General features: G+C 30.4%; 2 protein-coding genes across 3 annotated transcripts; both read right to left on the reverse strand.

The window, feature by feature from the left end:
* Positions 1-169: 169 nt before the first annotated feature.
* LOC101263058 (transcription factor bHLH128) lies at positions 170-8,143 on the reverse strand. Of its 2 annotated transcripts, none has more exons than XM_010328632.4 (6): positions 7,539-8,143; positions 2,257-2,579; positions 1,467-1,604; positions 1,056-1,121; positions 857-925; positions 170-526 (listed from the first exon to the last, which is right to left on the reverse strand). In XM_010328632.4, exons 1-6 carry the CDS (start codon positions 7,966-7,968, stop codon positions 470-472), a joined length of 1,083 nt encoding a protein of 360 aa, XP_010326934.1. In that variant the 5' UTR covers positions 7,969-8,143; the 3' UTR covers positions 170-469. The 2 variants fall into 2 exon arrangements, with proteins under 2 accessions (XP_010326934.1, XP_010326935.1); XM_010328633.4 differs by having other exon boundaries at positions 2,257-2,570; positions 7,539-8,129.
* A 4,356-nt stretch (positions 8,144-12,499) lies between these two features.
* On the reverse strand, positions 12,500-13,886 carry LOC104649439 (uncharacterized). Its single transcript, XM_010328631.3, has 2 exons — positions 13,514-13,886; positions 12,500-13,159 (listed from the first exon to the last, which is right to left on the reverse strand). The coding sequence occupies exons 1-2, from the start codon at positions 13,839-13,841 to the stop codon at positions 12,786-12,788; spliced, it is 702 nt and encodes a 233-aa protein (XP_010326933.1). The 5' UTR covers positions 13,842-13,886; the 3' UTR covers positions 12,500-12,785.
* Between the last annotated feature and the right edge of the window lie 2,496 nt (positions 13,887-16,382).

Genomic DNA, 16,382 nt, shown 5'->3' on the forward strand with positions numbered 1-16,382 from the left:
ATAGATTTTATGGCTCAATACAAACGTTATATTAATTAAATGACTTGTTTCACAGAAAATGAACAGTTCGATAAATAAAACACATGAAATCCTTGTAGAGTAGAGTTGGATTTCAAATTGTAAATGGTTGTTTCCCAAGAAGAACATAAAAATGAAATAGAGAAAGTAGTTGTACAACATCATCAATTAGCTTTTATGATCTTCAAGCAAAATAAACTCAAAAATAAATTAAAAATGTAAATGTTAGATGAAAAAAGAAAACTAGAAATAATCCAAAACAATCATATACGTAGTCTTCTAACTGGAAAAGGGAAAAGAAAAAAAAACAAAGAGAGTTCACTTTTTAGCTTTAAAAAACTAGTATGAAATTTACTTCCATATGTACAAATTTGAGTTTCTAAGAAGCAAAATAATGGTGACAAAAATCCTTTTAAGTCAATCTTCAGCTAAAGTGCTTCCTCCCATTTTGTTATTGACTTGATTTCCTACATCCACATTTGCAGTTTTCAAGTTCTGTATTCAGATTCTGCATAAGAATAAGAAAACGTGAAAATTATATTTCGACTATTTCAATCACACAGCTATAAAGGTGGGGCTAGAAAATTTATCATTTTTTATTTGCAAAACATATTAGACATCATCTATCCCAAATACATTAAGGTTAAATTGTTCGGTTTGGTGTAAACTCATGTGAGAATACAAGATATGTTGCTCGGGCCAAAATTGTTGTACTAATAGCTTTTGGAGGATCTAATCCAACACACTGGCTGTTTCTTTGAAGAGTGTAAGGAACATAGAGTATAAGTAATTTAGGTAAAGCTGCAAAGCAGTAAGGTTGATCATTTTGATCACTCACCTGAACCTGATCTTGAAGGGTTCGAATATGCTGCACTGCTAGATCCAGCATGTCAGCATAGCTCGTTTGCTGCGAAAACAAACAAGAAAATGTTGTTAATATTGGAGTGTAGCTCGTTTGCTGCGACAAAATTTACAGCTAAAACATGTTCCAATAAGCTCCAATTGAGAAAATATTGTGGAGTGGAAGCAAACTATACCTTGTCCATGTTTGGAACAAGATCTTGTAACTTCTTTAGTTTCCCACTAATTCTGGTTCTTCTCTCCTGCATAAGATGAGAAAAGAATACAACGTTCATTATTGTGTATTAGTAAAAGCAAAACATAGCTATGATGATCCAAATTTTGAGGAAAAGTATTTCAAATGCCACAACTACTACATGTTGACAATTAAATCTATTGTTACATAATAGCAAAGTTGGCATTTAAAATCAGTGGCTGGAAGAGTTTCATCAGCTTCAGATAGTATCTTGAAATTCATTCTCAATCGAAGCCATATCAAATGAAATGAAGCAGGGGAAAAATAAATTGATAAAGTTCAATTGGATTTTTATTTTTTTGTTCATTATAAGGGCCAAGTAAAGGAATGGCTTAAGAAATATGAAGATCACCCTTTCTGCAATGCTGCGAGGATGAGTAGCACAACCACGCTTGGCACGAATTTTGCAAGGAACAGAATCCTCGGGGATGTGCAGCAATCTATCCATAGATGCTATTTCTAGAGCTGTCTGAGACAAGCCAAACTGAAACTGAAAATGGTTCAAAAATCGAAAAACATCAGTTCATCCTCCCACAAGTAATAAAAATGCAGTTTTCATCAATTTTTGTGTGAGTTACACACGAGAAACATGATTGAGTATGCCAACATGGATTATTTTGTCTATTTTATTTTACATACTTCTGCAGAAAGAAAAGAAACACATACACAGAATGTAGTTGTAAGGTTGTTAAGGGGAAAAATGTAAAGGAAGTATATCTATCGCCGTTTACATGTTGAAAACACAGATGTCAAACGGTGAAGGTTTATGTGTTTTCTGATAGTGACCTTCAAGTTCATATTAGCTGGAAGAAAGAAGAAAGGTAGGGAATTAGAGACAAAAGAATGCAAGCAAAAACCAAATCATCAACTTTTTGAAAGATTTCAAATAGCGTGTTGAAGGAGAAAAAACAGATTTTGAATCAGTTGTAAGATCACCAAATCAAAGCACATGACATTTTTTCATCTAGAAGGCTAACATCATTAAAATTACATCTCACTTTTCACATAAATATTGTTAACGTTAGGCATATCACATGCACAACTCTAGAATTCAGGATAAAGAAAACATGACCCTTAAACACTCAACTAAAAATACAATTTTATCAGAGAAACATACTTTCACAAAGTTACAGTTATATTACCTGAGTTTCCCCGTCATCGAGCCCATTGACAATGTCATTGCTAATCTGCTTGGATCGTTTGCTAGGTGTGACAGAGAACATTATAGAGTTGTTATCTTCCCAAGAACCCATCGCGAAACTACTTGCACTGGCATAAGAATGTGTTGACTTTCTGTGGCCATTGGCTATACTGGTCCCTTCAATATCCTCATTTTCCTCTGCTATTTGAGAAAGAGCTTCTTGCGTTGTGAAGCTGAGCTGAGAGTTCAGCCTTGTTATTCCCCGGCCACTATCTCCACCGCCTTTTGGGTTATAGCTTCCTCTCCCCATTGAAACTGAAAATCCTAACGTCAAGTCAAACTTGAATTATACTACAAGTTATGGTAACGAGTTCTTTTTACCAAATTAAAACCTTTACAACATATTAGATATGAATCTTTTCGTGAGTTTGATTCAAAAATGTCATCTCAAAAGCTGATAGTTCTGGTGTGACCCTTGTAGTCTCCATGGAAAAGTATTTGGTCTCTTTTGGCTCTATATATTAAGGTCTTCTTTGACAAAATTAAAGTATATTACAGACATAACATAAAAGAGATCCTCTTTTCCACATCAAATTGTTAGACTTCCATTTGATATCTAATTTGAAGTCTTTGTTTGACAAGGTATGAATATTACTACTCAAACTAAAGATAAAACCAACGAAAATAAGATACACACACCTTATCCTACCTTGTGGGGTAGAGAGATTGTTTTCGATAGACCCTCAACTCAAAACTAACTGATCTACTAAAGCTCCATTTCATGGGATATATGAGGGAAAATATCACCTAGTGTTTTCTCTTTGTTAGGAACTGAACCTAGGACCTTATAATGCTTAAACCTCCTTCGTTAACCACTAGACAAAACAAAATATGAATAGTAAATGAGAAAGTCCTTGATTTAAAAATTTTTTAAAATAAGTCATCATTTAAATTTAATCACTATTTTCACAAGTTGTGAAAATATAAGCCTTTGAAACTAACAAAACATTGAAGTTTGTTTATTGTCTACAAAATTTAAGATCATAATCAAAGCATTTCTTATATGAAGAATCATAAATTACACCAACAAATAAAAACAGGATCATCTGCTAACAGTCGACTGTAAAACTTTCAGAAAATATCTTAGAACTAGTAAAGCACTCAAAAACATTGGGCTGGTTTTAGGTGGCGGCTAAGATAATAATAATAATAATAATGGATAGAGCAAGTGGGAATAAACGGGTCAAGTAAATACCCATGCACGTGATAACTGACCAGTCATGGAATTTTAGGAGCTGTTTGGTGAATGCATCTTGACCTCAAAATAAGTAAAAAATGGATTCAAAGAATCGTAGGCACAATCACCATCAATTAAATAAAGGGACAAAACTCCTTCCCTTTCCTTTATTCATTATTTTATTGGCTAGTTGCTACTTTTACTAGAATTTTATATTTTATATAATGTCAACTTGCTATATTTGAAAGTTTGGACCCCACAAAAGAAATGCTCACTTCCTCCAATAAGGAGCTTCTTACTAAGATTATGATTAAGGAAACAACAAAATAATACTCTAATATCTATATTGCTCATTGGGCCCAAGTGACAACTTGTTCTATAAAATCAATTAATAATTCCAAAACTTATATCTCTACTCGTATAATTTACAGAGACCACAAAATACTTTTTGGCCCCTGAAAGTTTTTCAATTCTTTCTATTACATTACTACATAATTATACAATATTCTGTTTCAAATATTTTTTGACAATCTTACTTCAAATAATTTTTTCTTAGCCTAAAGTTTCATCACCTAGTAAAGAAGTACATATTGTCCTCCCTATATTCTATTTGTGATATTATACATATATGTTATCGTAATTATTCATGGAATAAATTTTTTAATAAAAATGATACCATATAAAATGAAATAAAATGAATAATAAGTCCCAAGTTGTGCTCGTTTAATTAATTAATTTATTTATTGTTTTATTTGGGTTGAAGAAAAGAAAACTACAACATAACTAATGGAATAGACTCAGTGCTCAAAGAAGCACACTCCAACCTCTCATATATCAATTACCATAAGTAGAAAAAATGAATAAAGGAACCGCAACACAACTTTATTGACCCATTCAAGTTTGTGTGACATAATGATCATGACTTAGTTCATACACACATTAACTTAAGAAACTAATACAACGATTAAAGGTCTAATAGTAGACCTAAACCTAACGTAGAGTAGATTATAATTATTTTAAAAAATTAATAGAGAATAAATTGCCTTTTTTCGAGGTCAAAGCATCCACATTGTATGTCCTATTCCAAATCAATATATCTTATTGGCAAAAAATCATAGATTAAACCACCCTTTTAGTTGAAAGGAGAATTTATTTCTATACCGATCGGACATTTCAAAAATATAGAAAATTGCATGTCAGGTCTTTTAAAATAGTGCATTTTAAATGAATCGTAATAACAAATTAAAAAAGTCTAACCAACTTAGATGATCAAAATGAGTTGTAGAGTTTCTGATAGTTGACAATAAAAGCATAGCCTTTCAGTCTCCCCACCTCATATCAAATTAATTTACAAAAGTAGTATCATTCTTTCTCCCTTCCCTGCTTCTAAGGATCTAGGCACCATTAATTATATTAATACAAAGGTCAAATATTTTTTTATTAAAATCGAAAAACAACAAGGATCAGTGATGCATGATTCACAGTTCAATGGATAATGAATTCATCTTTCTGATCTTCTCCATTTTGAATATCACACGTTATACTTTTACCATTAAGATCAAATCCCTTACCTCTTAGACTAAAAAGAAATAAAATTTGACTTTTATATAATTAACTACATATACGTAATTAATTAGATACATGCAAGTTGGTTTAAATATAATAGTTATAAAAAACTAAAAGTAACAAATTTGTTTAATATATTAACTTATAACTTCTTTAAATTTTCTCACCATTACGGTATATTATTGTTTATAAGCTCAGCAGTGTCAAATTGCACAAGTTGCATCTAACTCCGTTCAACCCCCACCCCAAATCCTATCTCCAGAAACATTTTTTTTTTAAAAAAAATATTAATTAGTGCTAATGAGATTCTATCTTAAAGAAGGATCCACCATCTAATGAGTAATTAATTAATACCAGTGGTTTCATTGGCCAAATGTTGTGGGCGATTGGAAACTTAGCAGACACACATGCATTCACCTTCACCAAATGTGGAACCCACCTTTACATGTCACTAAGAGTTGAGACAGGATTTAGACCTACCAATTAGCTCCACTAATCACCTAATTTGCCCTATTGATGGATAAGTTATTTTTAAAAGAGAGCAAATAATAATTTGCGGCTGCTTACGTTATATACCTTCTAATTTAGGAAACTAATTCCATTTATTTTAAGCTAACCCAAGATTGTTCCCCTCTACTTTTTATATTAATTAACAATAAGCGGAATTAAGATTTAGAGTATATAACTTTTGAATTCTAAATCATTAAGTTGGTTGTAAAACAAGAATTTATTTATGTTAAATGAATTTCTCGAAATAAATATATAATTTTAGCTAAATGTATCAAATTTTTTTTATATGCTTCAAAATAATGACACATTTTTAATCTGAAGTTTTTAATGTATACACATCTTATAAAAGTTACATATATGTTTTGGGATGTTACAGACCAAAACTTGTAGACGTATGTACTTTTTTTTCTAAAGTTTGTACAAAATCAAATTATGACACATAAATTGAAACGAAAGGATTAACAAATCATTTCTTGTATTTCTAAAATGGATACTAATATTTATAAATAATTTCAACTTGTCAAACGATTGATAATTGGGACTAGAGGGAGTATAAACCTTGAATTACACGATGTATTCAATTACAAACATGAACTACAGAAGTCTATCTAACATACTTGTCAAGATTGGAAAGTATAAATTTGGAAATGGTAGAAGGTAGATAGATAAAAGATGAAACTGTTTTTAGTGATTTGATTTCTACAAAATAGACATAAAATATATGTACATTCTGTACTTTCGAGACTTCTGTTATAAGATTATATTAAGTATGTTATTGTTATTATCTTAGACAGATAAAAAGAGCAGACACAAAAATACACTCACCATAGGAAAAGTAGAATTAGCTAAACTTTTGTTGATATGATATATTTTCTGTGTTCCATTTTATGTGAGATGATTCAATAATTGATGGACATATATCTTTTTAAAAAGAAATTACATATTTAAAATTGCTTAAAATGTAATATAAATTTAATAATTCATAGTTCAAAATTTTTATAGAATTCCTTTTAGCTCACCATTTTAGTAACTGCATGAAGTGGGACAAATGAAGTAGTACTTCTTTTTTAAGATTAGAAGTTAAAAGTACTAATCATATGGAGGGAAAGAAAAAATGAGTTTGCAAGTTGTAAGGAGGTATTAAAGATTCTTCGAGTACTAAGTATATCCTTAAACATGTACATAACTCTTTTAATCTTTTGGTAAATTTTTTTTAGCAACTTGTTATATGTAATTAGATAAGACAAACTCAATTACTCTTAGCATATTTCCCCACTTACTCTATATGTGTCCTTTTTTGAGTAATTATTTATGTTTAAGTGCTCAACTAGTCAGTTTATAACGTCTAATTGTGACATAAGTAAATCTTACTTTTGTACTGTAATCTCATGACAATTCATTTAGAAGTTAATGAAGTCCAATGAGATGATTAATATAAGTTAATCCTCCATTAATTGGTTCTATCTGCAAGAAACCTACTTTCTCATTTCATCGGTAGCTAATTACACTTTCTTTAAAAGGTAACTCAACGCATTAATTAAGCTTCTGCTGTGTCTGGGGTTTGGAAAAAAAACAGATCACAAGAGCTTATTGTTCGTAATTCAATTTAACATTTTTGTAAGAAATTATTTTTACGATTTAAATAGCTATAAAATTATTCTAACATGTTTAACTATAAAAATATTATTTCTTTCTTAAATTTTGTGTCGAAATTAACTTTGTCATGTGGACAAAATGTAACCAGGGAATACTTTAAAATGTAAAATGCATTTCAAAGTTTGTTAATTTATGCAAAGTTAGTTGTGATTAGTCAATTAGCAAAGTCTACTCTGATTGGTTAAAAAAGTTACCAAATGCTGATGACTTTAGCAGGAAAAAAAAAAAAGCAAACAGAAAGGAATCATATACAGGAAGGTTAAATTCGTCATTTGACATATCAATTAGGAAAAAAAGGGAAGTTGAAAACTTACCAGTATCACCTGCAGCAGTAGCAAGTTGATTAAGGAACCTCGCCGGTGAGCTACTATGTCGAACCAACGGCGTCGTTGAAGTCGTCGGCAAAACTCCTCCTCCAGCGCCGCTTCCGCCGCCGATTGTTAAGTCATTGAAACCAATTGACCTCTGTAAATTCGATTGTTCCTTCGCTTTACTTGTAGATTCGGAATTTAACGAAGTAGATGCTAGATTGGACTGAAAAAACCGTGAAGGACCAAGGTGTGAGTGATGAGATCCGTGAGAAGCGAACTCGTGATTACCGTTAACGACGGCTTCAACTGCTGTAGTTAAAAATGATCCCGGAGCTGAACCGTAGCGAGTGAGACCACCGCCGGCGCCGCCAGCGGTGGTGCTGGTGTGGCTCATTGAACCTTGTGATGAAGAAGATGTTGATGATGGATACATTTGATAATTTGTTCGAATTGGATTGTTAAGATTTGGAGGTTGAGAAGTTAATAGAGAGAGAGGTGGGTGGGTGGGGTGAGGGAAGAGAGCAAGTTGGGAATTAAAAAAATGAAAAAGTGCTACACTTGTTTTATGAAAAGTCTTGTGAGAAAGAGAGTGGATCAGCCAATGGGGTTCTGCTGTTTTTGTGATTTTGTCTTTACATTTTTTCTTTAATAGAAAATTAATATACAATGTGTACTACATCCTATCCTACTAAAGTATAAATTAATTTCTTTCAATTTACGTGACACATTATCGTTATTATTTATATTGTGAGTTATGTCATTATTTATATTGTGAGTTATTAATTTTATCTAAAGTGTAAGTTTAATAACGTAATTCATGAAAAATGACGCATGAATTATTTTAAAGAGAGAAAATTTTAAATATTTTGAATTCATAATTCAAGAGAACAAGGATATAAATTACGATGTGGTATGTTTGTGTGATAAGAATATGTAGTAGAGTTTTAAAGGCAAGTGAAATAATAGTGATTAGATCGATATTGTTTTATTGAAAAGAGGGGCTAGCTAGTCAAGAATATACCCACGTTTAGAAGAGCAGTCGTGTGGGCATACTATGAGGAATATGATCAGTTATAAAGTTAAGCAGATGTGTGGGCATACTATGAGGCATATGAAAATAAAGTTATACGGGGAAAATATGTGGGTGGCTTTTGCAACAATAAACAAAATGAGAAAAATGATGAGGTTGATATGATTCGAACATGTGAAGATGGAGTGTGCAAATATGTCGGGTAGGTGGTATGAGAAGTTGATTATGTATAGAAGGAGTTAGTGGATGTAAAAGTAGGTTGAAAATGAAATAAAGGGAGTGATCATAGCTAGTATCAAGATACGAAAATTTGGAGATCGAGGATTAAAGTAGAAAGTGGGTAGATATCCAGGTATTACTGTACTATATATAGGGGTATACAAGTCAAATCAAACGACGAACCAAATCAATTCGAAAAAAACGATTTGTGGTTTGGTTTGGCGTGAAAAAAAAATCGACCACTCTTGATTTGGTTTGCTATTCGAAGAAAAAAAGTCAAATCGAACCCAAACCAAACCGACATAATATAAATATACAATTTTGTTTTATTTATAAATAAAAAATATTATTTATAATCTACTTTGCTAATATATTTTTAGTTAGTTTATAGTTTTCAATGTTTATATATACTTATTTAAATTTGAGCTTGTAAAACTTTGTAAATATTTTATTTTGTAGTAAGATCAGAAGTTAAAATAATATTGTTATAGATTTTCAAATTCGAAGTTAACAATTTACTTTGTAAATATTTCGTTTTGTATTCACTTTGATTGTCGCCTTTGATCTTTATTAATTTTACATATCAAACCTTGATATTTCAAAAACAAAAATATTTTGTACTCGTGTAAATTTTACATCTTTTCGATGACATCTTTTAAGTTTAGCTTATCACACAGATAACTGAGAATATATTGGATCACTTTTTCAAACACCGTATAATTGTAAAAAATCAAAAAATCAAAAGAACCGACTAAAGTCAAAACTGAAAAAACTTGACTTTATGTGGTTTGATTTGATTTTTAGATTTAATAGAATTGGTTTAGATTATTATTAATGAAAAACCAAACCGGCCCATGTACACCCCTAACTATATGTACGGGAGAGGTGGGGTCAGTCTTCTCGTTCCCAATTCTCGTTTTCAGTAATAGTATTAATAATCATGTAGTTTCTTATTCTTTTATGTGTTTATACTATCGATTTTTTATTATTCAGTTGTCATATTTTCTTGTCATTCTGCTTTAATCATAATAATCATTCTATAATAACGAAGGTCTGTTCATACAATCTATTCTCCACAGACACATACTTTGCCTAATTAACCGGCCCCTTCCTCTTCTACATTGGTTTCGTTTGGCGGGTCCTCACCGGGTCGATCCGAAAAGGTGCAGGCCTGACCCGGCCTCAATCCATATTGTTCAACTTGCTGCTCAATGTGGTGTGCCAAAGCAATGCATGTGAAGCAACACTATATGTAGTACACTGTACTAGCAATTGCACGTATATATACTCAAGTCACGAGAAGTTTGTTTGTATTCCTCAAGGATCATTATAGAAAATAGTATTATAGTAATTATTTTTCATTAGTGATTTAAATACTTATAAAACATATAAAAAGATAGTGATTAAGAAAATTGTTTAGCATTTAAAGTTTGAAAAATATCTCATAAATTAATACAAAGAGAGTACTGTACTGCAAGTAGGTTAATAAGTCTGCATGCATATTGCTACTTTACAAAGAGGCAAGTCTATATATTAAATTAAAAGGAGTAAATAAAGCTAATTTAGTCAAATAATCCTTTCATTAATATTTATATACAAATAAAATGGAGTAGAGAAAGTATAACCTTTGTAATTTAAGAAATATTCCATTTAATATAAGTAATATAAAGTCCCTAAACTATTTTTCATAATTAAAAGAATCATCAATATTTGTAAATTTTAGGATTCTGCCAATAATAATTATATATGACAATTTGTTATTTCCTTGATAAATAATTAGAAGATTAATTATCTTTTTTCTTTTTCATATTGAATAATTCTTTCTTTTTCATGTTCATATGCACTTTTCCTAGAACATAGTATGTCTTTTTTTTTTAAATTTAATTTAACATATTATGTCCTGTGTATTATATTATATTTGTATGGATCATGTCAAGTATTTTTATTATTATTATACGTATTGACATTTCCTAGTGTGAAAATTATTTTTTTCTGATAAATTATTTATTGGTCTATCTCAAAAAGTCTTATGCCTACCTTATTTGAACACTAACATTTTTTTTTATACATAAACTTGAACACTATAGTTTATAGTTTAGAAAAAAGTATACTCGAGAAAGTGATCATATGCTAACTTTATTTGAAGTTTTGAACCTTAAATACTCAATTACCAAACCTAAACAGGCCAAACATACCCTTATTCTCATAAATATACCCACAGAGATTAGAAAAGAAGAAAAAAAAAATTAATTGCTTATCTTAGAAACTTACTAATTCTACCTATATTATTGGTAAAAAAGAATATCTTTCATTTAAATCTTCTTGTTCATTTTTTAAAAAAAATAGCATATTCTATATTAAAATTGACAATTAATGACCTAGACCGCTATATGTAAGTATAAACCATTCTTTTATATGAACCTCAGTTCAATGACTAAACGATTTAAAATTTTAAAAATCAAATCAACCAAGTTGTACCCTTACATATATATTTTTTTTTTTGGAGTGTCTGTCTGTTATCACAATTTTCTAACTCTTACATCAATTGAATAACTTTATTGTACAAATATTGGTTCTAAATTACACAAATTTCAACCCTTTCCCCACTATTTTCTCTTAATAATAATTTATTTCAACTCTCACATCGATTCAACAACTAGATGCATGTATATGACCTAATTAAGTGTACTTAAAATTGCACAAGTTGCACCCTTTTCCCTTTGAGAATATGACGACTATAATTGGAAGGTTATAATATTTTTAATAAAAGAAGGTGTTAATTTTTTTATTTTTTTATTCCCACCTCGAATGAATAGATGGAGGATAGGCAAACTAGGGTTCAATTATATTAATTTACAAGTTGCTTATAACTTCCTCCCTTTTTCCTACATAATTACAAAAGAAATCAATCTTTTATATATAAAAAGTTCATATTTAAGATTATATATTAGGTTAAAACGATGGATACTATACCCACATAATTAATTAATGCGATTGCTTTTGATTAATATGTGATGTTAGAAGCGAGCAGAACTTTTAATTTATGGGTTTTGAATTAAAGAAATACGACTTCGTCAAGTTATAATAATAATATGAATATATATTTAATGAATTTCTTCACACAAATATATCTATTATACAAAATAGATTGGGTTCTTTTGAATCCGTAATTAAACTTCTAGCTCGATCCCTAAAAGTAAGTAAAGATCAATTGAGTTTCACATAAAAAAGAAGAGCAAAGGGACAAAACACATCTATTAGTATTTTGATTTTTTTCAAATTTTATAATTGAACTATCATGTGTTCGAATTAAACTATCATCAATTATTCATTAAAACAAGCCATAACTATCATTTGCTTCAGAAAGATGATGATACTTCAATAGAAAAGAGATTCAAGTGATAATAGTTCAAATAGAAAACTAACATACATAATTAGTTCAGATATAAAATTCAAAAGATTGACATACTTTAAATCATATCTTTTTCATATAAACTCAAAAAATAAGAATTACATTTCAAAAGCTTGTTATTAATTTATCATATAGTTTTAATTGGTCAATAAGTAAAGTTTCATTGGTCACTAAAAGTCTACGAAAAGCTAAAAGCTTTTGCAGGGAAAAAATCAAACAAAGGGAATGGAATCAAAGGCCAAACAGGTTCTTAATATATATGGACCAGCTCTTTATTCATTCAGTGGGCAATAAACTGGAGAGTTTTGACAATTTATGTCACTTGGGTACCAAGCTGACATAATTTATTCATGTTCGATATTCATATATTTTATTACAAGAATCCTTAATTAAAGGAATAATATGCATAAGATCAAGAAGTATCAATTGACGTTGAACTAATATTTAATATGAGCTAATTTTTCATGTTCAATCTGCTTTTTGGGAAATCTTTGATATGATTTTTTACTTATTCAGATAATTTAAAGTTTCTATCGATTATATAAATATATATATGTATAAAAGTAGTACCTAAAAACAAGATAAAATTCTAGTAAGTTGATTTTTTGTATTGATCCAATTCTTGTTGAAGTATTTGAATTTGTTTATCTTTCTCAACAACACTATCCATCAATCTTTTATTTTCTTCTTTCAATTCTTCAAATTGGCAAACAATTTCTTCAATTTGTGCTTCCATTGCTTCATCACTTAACTCAAAAGCACTTTCAACAACTCTAACAACTCTCCATAAGCTAACAACAACAAGTAATCCTCCTCCATTTTTTTCCAAATATGCTTCCAAAAATAATGCCACCATAACCACTATGCCATCTAACAAGTACCCTGGTCTTCGAAAAAACGCGCACCCTAGACCTACAATAAGGCCTACATTCTTCAAAAATAACAATCCCAAGATCCCTATACCTGTTAGGAAAATAGAAAAATAGAATTGAATTAAAGCTTTGAAACGTGAAATATAATATCTTTCGTAGAAATGTTGTATAAGGGCTAACAACAAGGAAAATCAAGAAGAAAAAAAGTAACTAAAATTTAAATACAATTGTAAGTTGTGACTATGTTTTAAATAGAACAATTAATTTAAAGTTATAGGAAACAATAAAGCTACATATACCTCTATGGTAAAAAACGTGAATTAGCTATAAAATTTGTTCGATGTAACTAATAATATTATAATATAAAGGCTTTTAAACTCATTTTTTCATTTTGATACAAGAAAATGCTACTTCATATATAATATTACAGACTATCTAATATTACCTGCCCAATGATACCAAACCTCTTTCGTTTCTTGATTTATCGCGTTCCGGTTTTGGGGGCAGGATATCAAAGATGAAGAGAGCTCAAGACTTGTGAATACAAGATCAATTATGAGTAACACAATGGTGAAAATTCTAAGAGGTGTGGATTCTAAAAACTTTGTTAAATTTGTTCTCCATTGTTGTTTTGTTGGTTGTTGTGAAGGATTATTCATGATAAAGAAATTCCATCTTTGCTTTTTCTCCCAATTTTTTATGAGATTTTGAATTGATATTTCAACACTTTGGATTTGTGTAGAATTTGATTGTTGAATTTCTTGAGTGTTCATTGATGATTTTTTTTTTTGTTTAGTTGTTGTGTATTTGATAATCGAAAATTTTCAATTTAATAATAAGAGTCGTTTGTAAGAGGCACGTGAAATGCAAGGCTTCAGATTTTTCATGCAAGCTTTGCTTTGGAGTCACGTTGTTAGTTTTAGCTACTTCTTAGGGTGTATTTGGTTAAAAAAAAATATTGTATGTCATTCATTTAATCTTGTTTGTTTTTTTCTCTGTGCATTGGACTAATATTTTTTTTTAGAGAAAGTATTTTTTAGAAAAAAAATTAAACCAAACATGGAATTGTTTTTGTTTTCTCCAAGCCAAACACACCCTTGATTTGGTTTCTTCTTTTCAGTTGGAAATGCGTCAAGGATCGTAAAGCTGCCAAAGTTGTTTCATACTTATATTACTTAATTAGTGTAAGAAAAGTTGGTGCCAAAATTAAAAGGAACAGTTAAATGTGATGTCATAGATAGGTTTTTGGCATCCTAATACATAACTAAAAATTCACTTTTTCATATCTAATACTATCGTTTACAAAATTAAACGACGTCTCCCTTGATTATGTTGAGTTCCCAGATCGATAGAAATTTGGAATTTGTCACTATAATGGTGTTTCATAACTGTTGATGTTTGACTTGATAAACATCTATGATGTACTCAGATTTATTAGGATTATTGTGACAGTGGCGGTTGGAAGTGTCAATTGATACCCTGATGTTGAGTTCCCACATCGATAGTTAGGATGTGAATATTAGGGTTTGTTACAATCATGTCATCTCATATTGGGCTTGTTCAGTCAGAATTGGATATTGGAAAGTTGATGGGCTTGGCCCAAAAAGATTTTGGCAACAGCAAGCCTTACCATTTCATGAAGATGAAAAATTGACATGACAAGTTGTAGCATAGCAAAACAACACGATATATATCAAAATATAAATTCATAACTAGAACTTTGAGAAAATTACTAAACTTTGATCAAATCTGAATTTTATAAGGTATGCAATTTTGCTACTAAAGTGATTGGATATAACTTTTTGTTAAGAGAACTTATATACTAATCTTGTAATATTCTTTCAATATTCTAGTTTGTTAGGAAGTTAGTTAATTAGTTAGTTAACTATATACTAATTAGTTAAATAAAGTAGTTAGACTAAGTAGTATTACTCAAAAATGTAATTGTATATATAGGTATGTATCCTTGTATGTACACACACAGAAATACAATTCTTCATCATTCTCTCGTCCCTTTAATCTTCTTCCTCTTCTTCTTCTTGAAGCTCTTCGACAGAGCTTCTTCACATGGTATCAGAGCTACGGAAGAGTTGAATCTCTGAGTTAGTTTCTTCATAATCTGAAGACAAGAGTTCTAAGAATCTTGAGTTGAAAGTCGAGAGTCTGTCTAATTCAAAGACTGTTAGCTGTTGAAATTGATCAAATCATGCCTTCAACTGGAGACGGAGCTTCAAGTGAAGTTCCACAACAATTTCCAGTCGCAAATACTGCCAAAATAGATCACAATCATCCCCTCTTTATACACCCTTCAGATACTCAAGGTTCTGTTCTGATTTCAATTCAATTGTTGGGTTCTGAAAACTATTCTTTGTGGAGCAAATCTTTAAAACTTGTGTTACTAGGAAAGAACAAGTTAGGATTTCTACTTGGAACTTGTAGAAAGGAGACGTATTCTGAATGTTTACATGATGTATGGGATAGATGCAATGCAATTGTTCTTGGATGGATTATGAATACTGTGTCTAAAAGTTTGATTAGTACAGTGATCTATGGATCTGATGCTCATTCAGTGTGGGAAGATCTACGTGAAAGATTTGATAAAGTAAATGCATCTAGGGCCTTTTACCTTCACAAAGAACTAATTACTATGTCACAAGAAACTTCTTTTGTGTCAATCTATTTTTCAAGATTGAGAGAGTTATGGGATGAGGCTGAAACTTTGATTCCTTGTCCTTCATGTGCCTGTCCTGAGTCTAAACAATACATTGAACACTTACAATTTCAAAAATTATGGCAATTTCTGATGGGGCTTAATGAGTCTTATGCTCATGCAAGAAGCCAAATTTTGATGCAGATTCCAGTCCCAAGTGTAAATCAAGCATATGCTATGATTGTTAATGTTGAGAGTCAAAGAATACATGGTGCAGGAAATACATTTTCATCTGCAGAAGCTGTATCTGAAACAGCATTGATGAGTAATAGAATGTCTTTTAGTTCTTCTCAGTCTGGACATGGTGGATACCACAACAATAATACAACTTCCTCGGGAACTGGAAGGGGAATTTCTAATTTTCAGAATAATGGATATAGAAATAAGGGGTATGGAGATGGAAGAACTGGTTACACTACAGGAAAGTCTCAACTCTATTGTGAATTCTGTCATTATAAAGGACATACAAAAGAAACTTGTTATAATCTTCATGGTTATCCAAAGAAGAAAGGAGGAGTATCTTCTTATGCAAATAATGCTGCTTCTGCTAAAAATGAATCTGGAATGGTAGACTCAACTTCAAGATCAAATACTAGAACAAATG

Source organism: Solanum lycopersicum, chromosome 9 (assembly GCF_036512215.1).
Source record: "Solanum lycopersicum chromosome 9, SLM_r2.1".
NCBI classification, from domain to species: Eukaryota; Viridiplantae; Streptophyta; class Magnoliopsida; order Solanales; family Solanaceae; genus Solanum; species Solanum lycopersicum.